Genomic DNA, 17,678 nt, shown 5'->3' with positions numbered 1-17,678 from the left:
GGGATTTCATCATGTCATCCCGCGCTCCCGTGTGGATAGCGTCTCCCTGGCCTCATCCTGGCTCTTGTTGCCTTCACTCACCCCTCACGCTCGCGCACCTTGCGCTCGACGCCGAAGCACGCGTCTAGACCTTCCTACCCAGTCTCACCCCGGCACACACACACTGCGCGCTGCACAGATCCAGACATGACTAACCGCCTCTGCGACTTTCGTTCTTCTCTCCATCTCCCACTCACCTCTCTCCCAGCCCGCCATCGCTACCTCGCCGCGCACTCGCGCAATCACCGCGCTCGCTGTCACGAACGCCCGCACGCAACACTCTGGTCCCAGGCCGAATCGGAGGATTCCCACCATCCGGCATCAAGTTTCATCGTAACCTGTAACAAAGTCTCCTCCAACTCTGACCCGTGCCTGCCCTGGAACCTCTCTGGCTCTGATCCTGTCGCAGACAGTCCTCGTCGCACATCGTCTGCATCAGACGCCTTCTCGTACCTCTCTCGTTCCTCTCGCCTCCCACCGACCTCCGCACGCCCGCACGCTCGCAACCCGTCCCCAACCACGCCGCCTCCCACCCTCGACATCCCTCCAGGACTCGTCCCTTCCTTTCCGTTAAGCCTCAGCCGCTTCCTAATCATCGGTGCCTCCTGCGACCTGCCCGCCGCGCCGCGCACCGCTCTCTCTCATCGCGCTGGCGTCTACCTCGCATACATTTTCCATTCAAACCACCATCCTGATTCCTCACTCATTCTCTCTTCACCGCCATCGTAACTGTGTCCTGCGCCATCCGTTCTGTCACCACCAGTACCAACCCACAAGTCGCCTGACGCCAACCTCTGCGGACCCTGCACCCAGCCGTCCGACCCACTCCCTCCCCACAACACCCCCCGCCGAGTCTGTGCGCCACCCCTTGACCCTTAGCGCGCGACCGCGCGTTCGACGACGCACCCATGTCCGACGACCTCGAGACAAAGTCCAACGCCTCGGTGGCCCTCGACGCCCCGGACGCCGCTGATGGCGTCGCCGTCGATGCTCCCAAGAAGTCGCTCGACCTCGAAGCCGAGCTCGCCCAAGCGGACGCCACCGACGAGGCCGAAGTCCCTGTCGAGAAAGTGATCGACGCCGACGCCCAGGAACCCACGGACCCCATCCCGGGTGACAAGTCTGCCGCCCCCGAAGTCGAAGGCGAGGCTTCCACCGAGCCGGATCAATCTGTCGATGACACGGCTGCCCCCGCGAAGATAGACACCAAGGTGAACGGCGTCAAGGAGAACGCGAAGCCCATCGAGGCGGACGAGCCGATCGCTGTCCCTGCGAAATCCCCAGCACGCGCCAGGGCAGCCGCTGCCGCCGCCGCTGCGAAGGATGAAGCCTCCAAGCCCAACGGTAACGACGTCGACATTGCCGTGGTCAATGCGCTGCGTGCTGAGCTCACTTCCGCGAAGGAGGCGAGAGATGCAGCTGTGTCTGACGTGACTGCTCTGCGCACGGAACTCATGTCTGCTCAGGAAGCGGCTCAGGAGGCGGCCAAAGCCGTGGCTGCCGCTCAGGCTGCCGAAGCCGACATTGGAACCTTAAGGGCCGAGCTGCTTTCTGCCAAGGAGGCGAAAGACGCCGCCGAGTCCGATGTCGGCACGCTTCGTGCAGAGCTTGACGCTGCCAAGGAGGCGAAGGAAGCGGCCGAGGCTCGTGTGGAGGCCCTCGAGTCCGAACTTCAGCGCTTCAAGGACGAGCACGCCTTCACCGCCGCTGCCAAGGAGGCTGTTGAGACTCAGCTTCGTGAGCAAACTACCAAGCGCGAGGCTGCGGAGGAGAAGGTCGAGCTGCTCCGCGGACAGGTGGAGGCTGCCCGTCGTACTGTGATGCAGCTCCAGAAGCAGGACCAGGAGCGTGCCACCCGCCGTGTCTCTCAGGCTCCTAGTGCGATCGAGGGATCCGGCGAAGACGAGGAGCGCAAGAACAAGCGTGCGAGCCTGTACGGGGGCGTGCGGGCACGACCGATTTCCACGCAGTCTGCTGCGACGACTGCCGCCAGTGAAAGCGATGCTCCCTCGACCGGTTCCGGCCTGCGGGAGCTTCGTCTCGGATCTGGTCACGCTCGCGGCTCATCCATCGCTTACAAGGGTGCACCCCCCAAGTCGCCTCTCGGCGAGAAGCCGATTCCTCTGCCTCGCTCCCCCATGTCCCAGCCGGCCGAGAGTCACTTAGACGTTCCTGCTCAATCGCCTCCCCCGACCGACCGCAAACCTAGCGTGTCCAGCCAGCGATCAGACTCGGGTGACATCATGAGCGGATCGCCCTCCATCGCCAGCTCACTTGTTCATGTCTCGACCACTTCCGAGCCCGACTCGACGCTCCAAGCCGAGCTTCAGGCTCAGAAGGACGAGGCGGCTGCCATCCGTGCGCAAGTGGAGGTGCTCACGATTAAGCTGTTGGAGAGCGAGGAGGCTCGCGATGCGAGCGAGACGTGTCTGCGCTCATTGCGCGAGTTCATGGCTGGCGGAGACGGCGGCGACGGTGGAGACGCCATGCAGGGACTCAAGCTTCCGCCTCTGCCAACGGAAGACGACCCGGACGATGGCCCCCCACCACCTGAACCGGAACCGGTCGTCGCTCAGGCAGAGCAGAAGCCTGAGCAGACAAGCCGGTGGGGTTTTCGGCTCTGGCGCGGAGGTGAGGCCGCGCCCGGAGCAGAAAATGCCTCGCCCAGCCCGTCGGTAGCGCTCGCCGCTCCGGTCGTGGCACCCCTGGAAAGGACTATCTCGTATACGCCTTCCCTGCCGCCTGCTGTGGTCGCCAGTCCGGAACCCATGGCAGCTGCGGTTCACACATCTCCCATTCCTTATTCCTCTCGCTCTCCCCCGACTTCTCCATCTCCGCCACTCCCTGCGCCAGTTCCTGCTGAGGAGCTCGCGCCTCCCATCCCCGAGCGACAGGCCATCACCGCTTCTCCCGAGCAACAGGCACTCTCTCCGCCACCTCCTCCGCCTGAAGCTCTCTCTGCTCCATCTGCTCCAATAGAGGCTCCAGCTCCTGCTCCCCCGCCACCTCCGCCAAGACGACGAGCGGCATCTCGCGCTGCAAGCGTCGCAAGCTCAACCGCCGACTCGATCATCAACCCATCCGAGTCGATGCCGACTCCTCCTATCCCCACGGCACCTCTGCCTGTAGTGGCTGCCACCCCTGCTCCTCCTCCACCGCCGCCCCGTGCCCCGAGACGGCGGGCCTCCAAGCCCAAGACACCGAAGAAGAGCTACACAACCCCTCTTCCCGTCCCGACACCACAGCACGATGCGACCCCGGCGAACCAAAAGTCTGGCGCCTTCGGCTTCATGTCCAACTGGCGTTCGTCCCCAGCTCAACAGCAAGAGCCAGAGCCAGAGTTCGACCCAGATCAACCCCTCAACCCCGACGGCGCGAATCTCGACCGTTCGCTGACCTCGTTCTTCGTCCGTGCCAAGCGATTGAAGAAGCAGCCACCGAGGCCGCTGGCTCTCGACAACATCAGTTCCTTGAACCAGGCTAGGGCTGCTGAGGCTGCGGCAGCGGCAGCCGTTGCCGCTCAAGAGCGTGGTGGTGGACACGAGGCAGCGGCAACGACGAACAGGCATGTGTCTCAAGCCAGTATCGGGAGCTTGAACACTGCGTCGAGCATTGTGTCGTCGACGGAGACCGCGCCGGTCGTGCATGACTTTGATGAGGTGCCGTTGTCGAAGGCGGCCACTGCAGCTTTCAGGCCAATGGTGCGCACACCACCCCGGTCACCGATCCACCCTGCAAGGAGTCTGTCGCCGGTCCAGCAGATCGCTCCGCCGCGCTCACCTTCGCCCGTTGTTGTTCCTCGCCCTGAGTCCCCTGTCGCTGTCGCCCGCTCGCCTTCGCCCGTTCACATTGAACGACCGTCTGCCCCGACTCCTCTGGCTGCTCGTTCGCCTTCGCCCGTTGAGGTGGAGCGTCCGTCGGCTCCGACTCCTTTGGCAGCTCGCTCGCCGTCGCCCGTCATGGTTTCCCCGCCTCCAGTTGCATCGTCGATCATCACCCGCTCGCCTTCGCCGGTTGCTCGTCCACTCTCTCCAGGTCTCCGCTCACCTTCCCCTCGTCCGCGGTCCCCTACCCCGCCGCCGTTTGAGGAGACGATTCCCTCAGCCGCTCCCGAGCGTGCGGACCCTGTACGCACCGAGCCTGAATGTTCGCGGCAAACTCCGCCCCGCGATGCGCCCTCTTCCCCTGGGGCTGACTACGAGACGATCAAGGATCGCGAGGCGTTGGTTTCGTCTGTTCCAGGCAGCGCCGTGCAGAGCCCCTTCGATGCCTCGGACACACCCGTTCTTCCGACACCGCTACCGTACCCCGAGCGACCAGCATCGAAAAGCGAGGAGCGGAGACAGCCCGAGGTTCAGACCGAGCCGCGGGTTGTCTCGAAGCCAGTGGTAGCGGCGCCCGAATCGGCACCCGCTCCTGCCCCTGCGCCGGAGACGCCGGCCATGACTCAGACGCCCGAGATGGCTGCCCCCGCCGGCTTCACTCCGTCCCAGCTGCCTACGCCAAAGCAAGGCCCAACAGCGCGCGCTCCCGCTCCGATCGTGGTCAAGAAGCTGTCCCGGAACTCGCCTGCTTCGCCGGAGTTGCTGCTCAGCCCGCAGAGTCCAAAGTCGAGCCCCAAGCCCGCCGTGTACAGCCCGACGAGCCCGAGCGGCAGCATAATGGACCGCCCTCGTCCTCGGGCCAACCGTGGTCCTTCGTACGAGTACGGCGCTGCTATCACTCGCGTGAAGAGCCCTCTCAGTCCGCTCAGCCCGACCGCAAGCAGCAGTGGTTTCTCGAGTCCAGTCCGAGGTGGCTTCTCCAGCCCTGTCAGGGCCGAGTACAATACCGAGCGGACGCCCCGCTTTCTTGGCTTTGACACCTCGATCCCTGTCGACGAGAGAGGTGCCCGCGGTGCACCGAGCCCCAGTCTGTCAGTGGAGCGGTCGCCTCGCTTGGACCCGACGCCGTCGTCGAGGCTCAACTCGCTGGAGGCTCCGCTGAGGTCTGCGACTTACGATGCGCCGAGTCCCGCGCCCTCCTCTACGGAGTCGGTCGTGCATCGACCAAGACCGAGGCGCGGCAGTTCCCTTTCGTCTGCCTCGACACCAGTGGTTGTCTCTCGCGTGACTCCCAGTCCGGTGCACCAGGCCCCGAGGATGGACTCTGTGTGCTCGGCGTCCGGATCAGCGAGGACCTCGAGCCCAGTCACATCGCCTGATGTCTCGACGAAGCCCCTCAGGACTAGGAACGACGACGATGACGGGTTAGCTTCTATCGGCAAGCTTCTCGCTCCTGGAGCCATCAACCAGTCGAACAGTTCTTTGTCCAATTCGTCCGGCGCCGGGCCTGATGAGGAGGAGTATCTCGAGGACGACAATGGCAGGACGCCCAGTCCGCCCGAGGAGCCGGTCACTCGCCGCACGCCGAGCAGTGGTCCTGTCCGACCGCCTCGACGAGTGAGCTTGTACAGCTCTGACGCACCTCCGCCCATCACTGCGGGACCGGCTTCGGCCCCTGTCCAGGACCGTCCCATTGCGCCTGTCGCAGCAGCGCCTCCTTCGCCTGCTCAGTCGGTGACGCCGATCATGATGCACTCGCACTCGCGCAACCTGTCGGCTGCCAACTTTGTCGACCCCGCCATGCTGGCCCACGGCGCTGCCTGGGCGCCACTGAGTCCGCGACGCCCCATCGATGCGGTGCCCGCAAGTCCGTTGGCTGGAGCGCTCACACCGGCGTCGCCGTCGACTGCATCGGTGATCCCCGGTCTGTCCGCGAGCAACTCTCTCAGCACGGCGAACAGCTTCTCGCGTGGCGCCTACAATGTCGGCGACCACCTGCCAACCCCAGCTCACCTGATGCGGCCGTCAAATGTCCCGGGCAACCACGACATGCTCAGTGTCCCCTGGGCACGACGTGCGCCTTCGATCTCATCCATCAACTCGGTCTCTGACGAGGGCCACGGCCTGTCCCGGATCGGTATGAATCTGCAGGCTCTGAACCTGTCGCCAGTTCCGGGCAACTCGATGCTGAACGCGGACATGAACGTGAACACGGCGGGCTTGACGAGGCGCGAGACGAAGAAGCTGAGCCGCGAGCGCCGAGCTTCGTTTGGACAGGAGCGTGCCTGGAACGACAACCCGCGGACAGACTTCATGGCGCTGGCACATGCTTACGGGCTTAACAAGCCACCCGAGATGCAGCAGCAGCACCAGCCGCCGATGCAGCCGCAGCAGGTGCCTCCAACGCCGCCTGGCGTCTCTCGCGGTGTGCGACTGAGCGACGACGGACCGACCCCTCTCCCCAGCGTCGCTGCTACGCCTACGCGCGGCGTGCGCCTCAGCGATGACGGCCCCATCCCGCCAGCAAACGTGACTACTCGCGGCGCCCGACTGACCGACAATCCCGTCCCGACTATCCAGATGCGCCCGCCCGATAACCCGATCCCAGTGCCTCCTCGCAGCGCTCTCCGTCCCGCATCCCAGGCGATCTCTAGGGAGGACAGCGTCGGGTCGTTTGAGCGGCTGCGCTACTCGACCGCCTCGACGGAGACGGAGGAGCACAGCAACTACGTCCTTCCTCCGCGCATGCGTGCCCTCGGCCCCCCGATTCCCGCCAGTGCGCTCGAGCAGCCGCTCCCGATCCGGACCCTCGGCCCGCCCATGCCCCTCGCGCCGCCGATGGAGATCCCCATCCCGCCGCGCGGAGCGTACGACCAGGGCCCAGCGAGTGCGCCCGCGATTCCGCCGTCTCCCTCACAGCAGGGTGCGCCGAAGGGCGTCCGCCTAGTAGACCCAGGCAACGGCCACGTCCCGCGCCGGGGCAGCGAGTCGTCGAGCGTCAAGCCGGTCGTGCGTCCGCGGCGTCCGAGCGAGACGGGCGCGATTCTCCCCCGCGTCGCCCCCGGCCCTGGGCCCGGCTTCACTTCCGGCACGCAAGCCCAGACCGGGTTCGGATTCAACCGTCCCCCCGCCGTCGCGCCGCTCGACCTCAGCGCCCCAGTTGCGCCCTTCAGGCGGGCCGAGGACCACGATCTGGCCAAGGCACCCCCAAGTCCGACGCGGCACACGATGACGCTGAATGCGCTGTTGGGCAACAGTGCGCAGAACTCGCCAGTCAACTCGGCCTTCTCGAGCTTGACGGGTAGTCGATCGCCTCCGCCTGTCCCCTCTGTGCCCACCTTACCCTCGGCGTCCGTACCACAACAGGAGGAGAAGATGGAGGTGGTGCAGGACACGCCGAAGCGAAACGAGGGCCCAGCCCCCGTCCGGCCCATGCGATCGGCGAGACGCACGCAACAGGGCAGCATCAGCGGGTTCTCGGCCGTGAGTGCCGTCAGTGCGGTGAGCGCGGTCAGTCAGGCGAGCAATGTGAGCGGCAACTCGGCGCGCAGCAGAGGTGGATACATCTAGCGAGCGGAGCGAGCACGAACGAGCACGAGCGAAGCGAGTGCGAGTCATACGTGTCTGTCCCCTTTGCCACCCACTACTTCCAATAGCCACACCGCGCAATTCCTTACCTAGTCGTAATCATAAACCTCCCAATTGCACGAAGTAGACGTATAATTGTAACCCCCAGTGTTTCCGCAAGGTGTTTGATGCAAGCGTATATTGTCAGTGTAAACTCTGATCCTAGCCCATAATTAGTCATGGGAGGTGGCAGCGCTGCACTAGTGCCCCGAGAAAGTTGACTCAAGCACACTAGAGACTTGCTGTGACATGAGACAAGAGGAGACGTATCGGGGTGTGTGTGTCATGTTCCACGTTCCAGCTCTATCTCTTGTCGTCCACGCCTGATCGCAATCTCCCACTCATCCCTCCTTCAGAGGTAAACTTGCACTCCTCGTTTCTCTCGCTCCCACTCCTCCCTGTCTTCGCACTCCTCGCTTCGCTCAGAGTGACGCCTGGTGTGCTCGGCAATCAAAAACCCCTGCATAAAAGGTCAAGGTCGTTTACTCCCTCGTTACAAGAACTACATGGCACGTTTTGGATGTGATATGGGCGATGGGCGATGGGCGATGGGTGGATGATGTGTGGTGTGGTGGTAGTGTGTCTCTATAGGTGAGTGTGTTACGTGCTGTCTTTCTTTGGGCGCTACATGCTTCCTCTTTTCTCTCTCATTCTCTTGTCACTCCTCCTTCCTCACTCCTTCCTTCTCCACTTGGTCCTGGCACAGCCGCTCACTTCGCATCGCCGTGGGCGAACAGAGTCGGGCCTCGCTTCGCTCGCTGGCTTCGCCGCCGCTACGCTCGCTGCAGCCTCGGCGCTGGCGCGCCTCGGCTCAGCCCAGCAGCTTCCTCCACAGCTCCTTGCACGGTTCCTGGCCCAGCACCTCCCTCTTGCCCAACCCCGCAACCGAGCCATTCTCGACCATGTCGAGCGTGAGGCTCTGCTGCAGACCGGGGGCGATAGGCGCCTTGGCGGGCCCAGGGCCGCCCTTGTCGACGAGCTGGTCAATGACGGAACGCAGGAGCGTCTCGACGTGCCCGACGCTGATGATGGGCAGGTGGCCCAGCGTCGCGGCCATGCTTACGAGGTGCAGGATCGCGAGGCCGTACAGCGGCTTCAGGACCGTGAAGCTGTAGGCGAGCGTGCGGCTGATCTCGGGCGAACCCAGGGCGGAGAGCATGGCGAGGGCTGCCTCGCGGCCGCGCTCGAGTTGCTGATATCCCTCCGAGGTCGAGGACATGGCGAGCCACACGTTCCGGTCGGCGGTGAAGGCGGGCGACGCCGCGTACAGGATCGCGTAGTGGTAGTACAGCGTCAGGACGGGGTCGTGGCGCGCTCCGTTGCTTGATGCCCATGCCTCGAGTTTGGCTGCCGAACGGCGCCAGATCTCGCGCGCACGCGCACGCAGTCTGTCGACGGCAGCCTGGTCCGCAGGGTCTGGCAGAACACTGTCGCGACCGGGGGGCGAGGGCGGCGCCTCACCCGGCAGTCGCGCAGCACGCTGCATGCTCTGAATCTCGATCAGAATCTCGGAGAACTCGAGCCAGCCAAGCAGCTTGGAGTCCCGGTCGTGTGTCGAGGGATCGCCTGGCTGGCTGGCTGAAACGAGCTCACGCCACTGCGCAGCCACAGGCTCATGCACGATCGGCACGTTGAAGTCCGGCAGGTGCAGCATGTGGTCTGCCAAGACAACGTAGATCCATTCCCGCCACTCGTCGTGGCTCTTCCGAAGCGTGTGCGGGCGGTCGAGCTGCAGGTCTCGGGCGAGACCTGTCGACAGGCATCCGAGCGCCTGGTCGCTGGTCCACGTCGCATATACGCCGAGCGACAAGACCTCGTCACGCGTCCAGGGCACCTTGGCTGAGAGTAGGCGACCAATCTCGGCAGACACGGCATCGGCCGCAAGATCCGCCTCGCGACGGTTCTGCTCGGTCCGCTCAACAGCTGCCCGTTGTCCGAGACATTCCAGCACTAGCCCAGGAAGAGCCGCCATGGGCGAAATGCCAGGCAGCCAAGGCGTCAGAGGCCACGCTCCGACACGGTAGCTCTCCCAGACATGGTCAGGCACATCGACCGGTGCGCGAGGAGCCCCGCCCGCAGGCTGCGCGCCGCTGTACGCGGGGTTCTGGCCACCCGCAAGCTGCGCCGCGAGAGCGTCCTGCGCGCGAAGAAGGGTACCCAGCGTTGTCTGAATTGCGGCCACTGCCCCAGGGAGGGCCTCCACAGGCCTGAACGCCGACTCCAGCTTGTGCAGACGCGAATCGAGGCGAAGGTGATCAGGAGGCGGGCCCGTGCGGCGGTGGCGCAGCAGGCGGCGGCCCGTACGGTCCAGACACGGGAGGAGGGCCTGCAAAGTAAGGCGGCTGGCCCGGTGGCGGGCCTCCTTGGGCGTGCATGGGCGGCGAGTGCGGTCGCAGAGGCGGAGGATACGGGACCGCACCGGCCGCCACGGAAGCGAGCGACGAAATGCTCGCGTTGGGCGGCGGTGGCATAGGCTCACGCACACCGCGCACGGCATAGTCTCCCGGGCCAAGAGCCGGACGCGAGGTGATTGGGGGTGCCGGCTGGCTGGCACCAGGGTAGAACGAGGGCCCGCCGGTACCGGGGGTTCCTCCCCTTCCAGGCGGCAATGACCCAGCGAAGAATGGCGACGCACGGGACGGCAAGGTCGAAATAGATTTCGGGCGCGCACGAGACTCAAAGACACAGTGCACGCCTGCCTGTCGGCATCCACGGCACGGTTCCTTTCCAGGTCCATCACACTTCATCCTGGGGAAACCATCAGCACGAGTTTCCTCTTTCGGACACGCCTCCGGAAAAAATCTATTGTCGTGTCTGACTTACTTTTGACGACGACAGCGGACACATGCCATCATACTGCGCGGTTGTCGATTAGTCACATCTCGCGTAAAGACGACATCCGGGCCGTTTGTCGGTCCAGATCCGCTTGCCGGTTGTTGATCGGACCTGCCCTCGGAGGCCCCACTTTTCTCAGCCGATGGGCGCTCCCGCTCCGGCGACGAGCCCGGCGAGTGCGACTTGATGTTGACGCTGCGCGGAGCGTCGAGCGAATGCCTATTCTTGTGCGTCTGCCAGTTCGGGCGCCAGGGTTGCCCACCTGGTCCCCTGCCCTCGCCATGCCAGGCAGTGGACGCCGCCGGAGACGGCCGGTCTCCTCCGGTGCTGGACGCTCCGCCCGTGCCGCCTGCTCCGGATGTGCTTCCGGGACCGCCAGAAGAGCTGGCAGGGCCGGCGCCGCTTTGTCCAGATTGCGTAAGAGGGTGAAGTGGAGGTAAGGATGGACGAGAGGGCGAGGATTGGCGGATGATGCGGGGGGAAGTTGCGGACCGGCGAGCTTCGGGTGAAGCAGATCGCGAAGCCGAGGAGCGCCTCTGACGCTTTGCCTGGTGAGACTCTGCGACGTGTTAGTTTCAGCCTCGACATCCAGACCCAGCCCGGGACAATCGACACAGGAAATGATGGACCCGGCGTTGACATGACGAAGCCCCATACCGGGAGTGCCGGAGCGTAGCAGGGATAAACAAAAAGTCCCAGGGACTGATGCCTGGAGCATCATTCACTCACCTTGAGTGCCCACGGGCCCGGGAGGGCTATCAGCTCGTCTCCGCATACCGAGGCGGACTTCGTTTTGATAGCTCAGCGAGCTGGTAGGCGGACGAGGTGATGTGAGAATTGCGGCGGTCAACAATCTTGGGTTTCCAGATAGACAGGAGCGGGTAGGCTGGGGAAGCCTGCAGGGTCTGGTTGAATTGCAGCTGATAAAATGATGGGCACAGCCCTTTCTTAAAGCATTAACTGGAAGGGCGTCGTATGTTAATGCGAAGCTTGTTTCCGGACGTCGGCTTGCAGTAATGCAACGGGTGCGAGCGAATCTTCAGCTGGAGTTGAGAGAAGGAATGAAAGCGAGGTGCGGACAACGAAATGGGTGCGAGTCGGTCTGAAGCGGGGTTGCTGGTCAAGTGCGTCAGCGGAGGGTTCGGGGGCGTGGGGTGACAACCGGAATTCCGGATGCAAAGGAGAGATGATTGGGTGCGGGGGTTGTGGGATGTGCGGAGTGGTTGTGATTGGGTTCGGATGCTTGGATGGGGAGAGTGCTTGGGTGCACGGGAGGGGTTGTGATGCAGTGATGGAATGTGCAGGGTGGGAGAGGTAGAGATAATGAGGGCAAACATGCAGACGACCAACAAGGCAATCTTGGGTCAGAGCCGGGACAGCGGGCACAGGTGCAAGGAATGGGCGGATTGCCTGATGGCATGGTTGGCTGGGAGCGCCAGCCAAAACCCTCCGTCCCGGAACGGCCTGCGACCATTGACCATTGGCCTGGTGAGCCGGTGACCTGACCAGTCGACGCACAGCTCACACCTCCTATGCGCCCAGCGCCCAGCCTGCACCCCGCGCACCCCACACTACTGCACTGCACGCCGTCCCGTTCACTGCACCTGCACTGCGCGCAAGCCTCGTGAGCCGCGCGCGAAGCTACCAGCGCCAGCGCACACACACAGTCTTCCTTAGGCTTAGGCTGAAAATCAAAGGCGCCCAGCGGTGGGCGGCGGCGGCCAACGAAAGAAAACGGCCAGTGACGCCGGGAGGCGCGACGCCTCGTGCCTCGGACAAGTCACAACTCACACTGTTCTTTCAATCGTATCGTGCGTTCAGTCAGCCGGGCAACCTCTGTTTCTCGATGATCGTCCTTTGTCTCGTCTCTCGTATCAGATTGTCCAAGAGCGTCGAAAATGTGAACAGGCGAAAGGACGAATGGGACGGATGCGTTGATAACGTGCGCGAACAATGTGTGGACGATGCGGCGGTGTGTCGTCGGGATCGCGTGTTTTGTGTGTGTGTGTGTCTCTAAGGGTCGGGACGGTGGGAGAGTGGGTTGGTAGGGAGGCCTAGAGTGAGCCTATGCGACTTGGAGCGAGATGGGGCGGGGAAAGGGTGACGGTGGGTGATTCGGATGATTGATTAACTGTTGGAGCAATGCAAAGGCGGATGGTTTAATCGATGCTTGTCTTGGTGGAATGCAGATGCAAGTTGTGTTGGATATGAGTGTGTGTGTGGTTTGTGCCGAGGGGCCGGGTGTAGCGGATGTGTCGCTGGGCGGTGGAAGCAGAGCCGGATGTTTGGGCCGAGTTTAAACAACAAAGAGGAGAAAGGAAGAAGCCAAATGCGCAGATGCGCGCGGAGAAGGGGTGGAAAGGGAGCTGGCAATGCAAGGCGCAAAGGCGACGCAACGTGCTTGTGCAAGGATGCAACGCAGGATGCGAGACTTGCAGGAAAGAGCTTGAGCTGGGAAGTTGAAGGTCAGGAGCACAGGATGACCGGGATGATAGGGACAGAAAAGATAGGGCCGGGTGTGGGAGCAAGGAAGGTGGAAGGGAGAGCCGGCCGGAAAGGAGACGAGAAGGGATCGAGGATCGAGGATCGAGGGGATGTCGAAGATCGAGCGGATCAGGAGGAGGAACGGAAGGGGGAAAGAGACGATGTGAGTGAGGGAAGGAAAAGAAATGGGAGGAATAGGAATGATGAGAGGATGTCCGAAATGACGGCAGAGGGGTTTCGAGTGTGTGCGGGTGTGAGGGGATGACTGGGCGACGACGAGTGGATCGAGTGGATGGGATGTGCGAGTGGCCAGGCAACGAATGAATCGAGTGAGTGCAGGGACAGCAGACAGGGAATCGACGACTGACTGGGATAGGCTGTCCGGAGCGCACTATGTGAGAGCGGTGCCGGTCCCAGGGCATTCACTCAGGTCACTCAGGACCCGGTCGCTCCTGCGATCCCTTAGTCTCCAGCCAGCATAAGCACCATATGCAGGGGCATTGCAGGGCACACAGGGATTGCAGGGCAGGCAGCAACGGGTCGCCGCCCCTCAACGGCGAGGGCCGTGACCGCCAGGCCACCGCAGCCAGCGAGCGAGAGAGGGGCCATGGCCGTCCGGAATCAGTCACTCAGCCAGGCCAGCCAGGCTTGTACGGCACACGGCACTGACGGCACTGCTCCTTGCCGACTGCCCGCTCGCCGCTCGGCACTGGGTGAGACAGGTGGGAGTGGGAGTCTGGGAGCCGCACCACTACTACCCAGTACGCTTCCGGGACACTTACTCTCCATTCACTCCCAACTCTCCCTCTCCCATACTTCACCAGATCACCCGGAGACTCTTGTTCTCTGGGCCGCTGGATCCGCACTGGAACTACATGCTCTCTATGCATATGCGTCCCGCTCGAGCGAGCTTGTGAGGCGTCGGGACGTTTTTTCGTGGGCAGGTAGCTAACCACGCTCTCAGAGCAAACTTCAAAGCAGGGCAGCAAGGCACGGTCGGCTGCCCCTCTCATGCCTGGGCGTCCGGCAAGAGATCTGTTCTTGCTGAGAGACGAACGACGGCCCAGAGTGGCCAGAGTGGGCTGTGAGGTAACGAAACTGCCGGCTGCAAATGGACAAAGGTCCTCCAGTGGGACCTGCAGCACCTGCAAGAGAGAGGTTCTCGGGTATCTCTCCGCGGGATGCGCCGGTTACGTACACTGAGTGCGCGACAGTACGACGGCACAACCGCACAACGGCGTCGTGCTGTTGCCCAGATGGCCTAGACGCCCTGGGATCCGGGTCAGGAGCGCCGGCTGCAAGGGCTTTGTTTACAACTGGCAACTGGCGTACGGACGGGTGGAGTGAGAACCCGTGCAGGCAGCGAGTGAGACATGCGCTGCAATGAATGTCTTTTGAATTGCGGCACACTTCCCAGCATCCGGAACCCACCTCTTGCACTTATTACTGAAAGTGTCCAGATTCGGTCCGGACTAGTATCTTCTTTCTCTGTGCTCGAGGTAGCTCAACGTTTGCAGAAGAACAAGAAGCTGAAGACGGTTGCACACACTGCGCCACGACGAAACACTGCGATCGAGTAAACACCGGCCCGGCACGACGACAGGGACGCGTGATATTAGGGTACCAGGGTCTCGTCTCCGGCTTCTCTGCCCCGGAAGGCCCAATGGGCCCAGCAGTGTGCCGTAGGCCGCCGGCGTCGCTGCGCTGGCAGGTCCCTGGCGACACGAGCTGCGAAAACAGCGCGATACGATGCAGCTAGCAACACCTCCTGCCTGGCTGTTGGCCAGCCAACGGTTCCCCAGCCAGCACGAGCGACCCTCAATCCGCACAGAGCCACTGGGGACATGAAGACGTGGCAAGGATCTCGCATATATACGGTATCGTCATCTGTGCATTCAGCGTGGGAGCCGGGCAAGGGCTGCTGAATGCGACCCGGAATGCACAAGGGACCGATGCGGAGCCGGGCCACTCTTCCCTCTCCGTCCCTCTGTGGTGGGAACGAGGCGCCGGCTGAGGAGCCTCGCTGGCTTATTCTGGGTTCAGTGTGCCAGACTTGCCAGCCAGGTCAGCCAGGCAAGATGCAATGCAATTCAAACCTGGCAAGATGTCAGGTAGCGAAATGCCCGGTGTCCTGTGGCTCCTGATGCCTAAACCTGACTGGTCGTCGGCCAAGTTGTCGTCATCGCCGGCGCCGAAAGTGAGGCCGTGCAGAGTGTCTGACGTCGTCGCCGATCGACAAACGGCAGCCTCTACAGATCTCCCAGCAGCCGCATGGCCGCAAGCGGGTACCGACACCCGACCTGGAATCGGACTCTGGGTCTGGATCAGCAGGGATGCACAAGCATGACCGCATCAGTCAGTCGTTCTCGGCCCCAACTCCGTTATCGCCGTCTTCTCCGGTCTCCACCGACAACGGTAACTGCGTGCCCACCATGACTGCAAGGTTCGGCGTCGTACATGGCACAAGACCTCCCGCTAGCCGTAGCGCCTAGGTCGCTGTGAAGCTACACCGGCGTGCCGATGCTGTATATGGCAACCACATTCGTGCCTGCCGAGCCCAGTACGTAACTGCGGGCTGTCGATCGTCAGTCATATCCCGGCGCTCGCCGTACAAGCATACAGCTTTTTCCTTCTGGATCTGGAATTCTGGCGATGACGAGGACTGACCTCACCGTAACTCAACTCTCAACTCACCTGTCCCGAGACTGCCGCAGGTTGGGTTGCGGATGTGTGCAAGGCGTGAGAGGTCGGAGTTCATGTGGAGTGGAAGCTGGAGGTGATCGGGAAGAACGGTTTTGGCAGTTATCCAAACAATTCACCCAGCCTGCTCGCTGAGACAAGTCTCAGCATCCCAGTCCCGACAACGGCACACAGCACAGGGCTACGGCACTGTCTCACTGTGCTTCCCAGGTTTGGCTAATTACATCGGCATGTGCAGACTTGCCTAATAGGTCCTTTGAACTATCATTGCATTCCAGCGTGCCCCAGCGTATCGACAATGCGCACCTCGGCGTTGACGGCGAACCATCTCGTCGTAACTGGCGAGACGGACCGGCGTCGCCGGGGAATGTCTCGGTGAATCCAGGCAGCTGCCGGCTCTAGCGATCTAGCGTGGCTCGCAGCCATTGTTCCTTTGTGCTATCGAGATAGTTTCCCGCGGGCGTCGAAGGCGTTCGTCTTAGCGCCCGGCCATCGCGCACACCAAAGGTGCCAGCAAGCACCAGGGCCGGCAGGGCATGCAGGGCAAGCACAAGTCTCGGAGCCACGGCGCGAGCCACGGCGCTAGTCTCGCACTAGTCGACGCTAGTGCCGGTTTAGTGCGATTCTTTGTTCCAGATGATGAAAAGCACGCAGCCGCACCCACCGATCTGCCTCACATGCCTCACACACCTTTTGAATCCTCGGCGGCAACGGAGGACGACCGAGCGCGGCGCATGAAGCGGCGCACGGATCTCCCAGGCGGCTCTGCGTCATTGTCTCACGCATCACACGCTGCCGCCGCCCACTATCTTTCGGATGTAGCGGAGAGCGGAGAAGAGAGATGCGGACAATAGTGGATCGCACGTAGCCAGGATCGCAGGACCGAGCTCCGAGCGAGCTGGCCGCTGGCCCACTGCAAACGCAGTATGCATACCGGCCTGTTCCACTGATGGGCGGTCCAGACATGGTGGGCGACTCTGTGACATGTAGTGCATCGGCCCAGCGCAGGTCTGTCCCACTCCTGCCTGCCAGTTGCATCCGGCACCAGGTGCGAATTAGGTTCGTCGCATAACGTAAGCTGGCACCTGGGCTGAATGCTGCTTGAATGACGTAGCGTACCGCGAGCCGGTGCTGCCGCTCGGCCACTGCTGCATGCCGTAGGCCCGGGCAGACCGGGCACGCCGGGTTGGTCGGGCACCGGACCAACCGCCCGTCACTCAGCCTGGTGTTGGTTGGCTGGCCATGGTGGGCTGGGACGAGCTCGCTCGCGCCGTCACCCCTGGTCCGTCGCGAGCGAGATGAGAGAAAAAGCCAAAAGACATGGGGAACCGAGGGCAAGGCGACATGACGTGCCTGGGCCTGTCACGCTCTAGATGGGCCGGCCGAACATGAGCTCGGCGGCGAAGAGCGAGATGAGAAAAGAAGAGTGTGGAGGTGGGGGAGATACAGACGCCGGGACAGAGTTTTGAGTGTCAACTTTGTTCTTGGTCAAGTGCCGTGTTTTGTCACACTGATCAACAACACGCCCGCGTTTGCAGAGAAGAGCAGGAAAGAGGGCATTGACAACGATGTGGTAAGCGGTGTGGTGAGGTGCTGTAATCGGCGCATCATAGCTGTCACAAGGTCACCAGCTGCATGGCGGTGCGTCTTGATGCTCCGCAGTATGTGGGCAGCAGCGATCCAGTATCCGGGAGTCAAACGCGGCCGTGGAAGGTATGCACTGCGCTCCTGCTACGTCAGATTCTTAAGTCTTACTCTACGCCCTCGCTGTCCCTGCTCCTCGACGTCTCCAGCTCCACAATCGGCACTCAGAACCTGACAACAGCAAGAGATCTGACACGGCTCACTCTGCCAACTAACATGTGGTAGGCTGATAGGCATACGGAGTCCGCTTCGCTGCGCGGAATGCAGAGCGCAGCAAGCAGAGGCGACGTCGGGGAGCAGCCCGGCCAGATCGGACGCCGCTGACGCACTGACCCAATGGACGCACTGACACCGAGTCCGACGCCACAAGCGCCGCCGACGCCGCAGAGAGTAAGCAGAGCGCCAGCGCCGGAGGGAAACGCCACAAACCCAGCCACATCGGGTGCGCAGGCTCGTTCCCTCTGGCTGCTCAGGCTGTGTCTCACCGGCCTCACCGGATTCGCGCCGGACAGACTCCAGGGTTCT

At 62.8% G+C, this 17,678-nt stretch overlaps 2 protein-coding genes across 2 annotated transcripts; one reads left to right on the top strand and one right to left on the bottom strand.

The window, feature by feature from the left end:
• Window positions 1–947: 947 nt before the first annotated feature.
• On the top strand, window positions 948–7,433 carry A1Q1_05955 (uncharacterized protein; the record flags this gene model as incomplete). Its single annotated transcript, XM_014321164.1, has 1 exon — window positions 948–7,433. The coding sequence occupies one exon, from the start codon at window positions 948–950 to the stop codon at window positions 7,431–7,433; it is 6,486 nt and encodes a 2,161-aa protein (XP_014176639.1).
• Window positions 7,434–8,301: 868 nt separating this feature from the next.
• On the bottom strand, window positions 8,302–11,100 carry A1Q1_05954 (uncharacterized protein; the record flags this gene model as incomplete). Its single annotated transcript, XM_014321163.1, has 4 exons — window positions 8,302–9,697; window positions 9,795–10,238; window positions 10,314–10,884; window positions 11,055–11,100. 4 exons carry the CDS (start codon window positions 11,098–11,100, stop codon window positions 8,302–8,304), a joined length of 2,457 nt encoding a protein of 818 aa, XP_014176638.1.
• Window positions 11,101–17,678: the final 6,578 nt, after the last annotated feature.

Source organism: Trichosporon asahii, assembly GCF_000293215.1.
Source record: "Trichosporon asahii var. asahii CBS 2479 unplaced genomic scaffold scaffold00075, whole genome shotgun sequence".
Taxonomy (NCBI): Eukaryota; Fungi; Basidiomycota; class Tremellomycetes; order Trichosporonales; family Trichosporonaceae; genus Trichosporon; species Trichosporon asahii.
The sequence above is the reverse complement of the archived record's forward strand: the minus strand, read 5'-3'. Positions and strand labels throughout refer to the sequence as shown.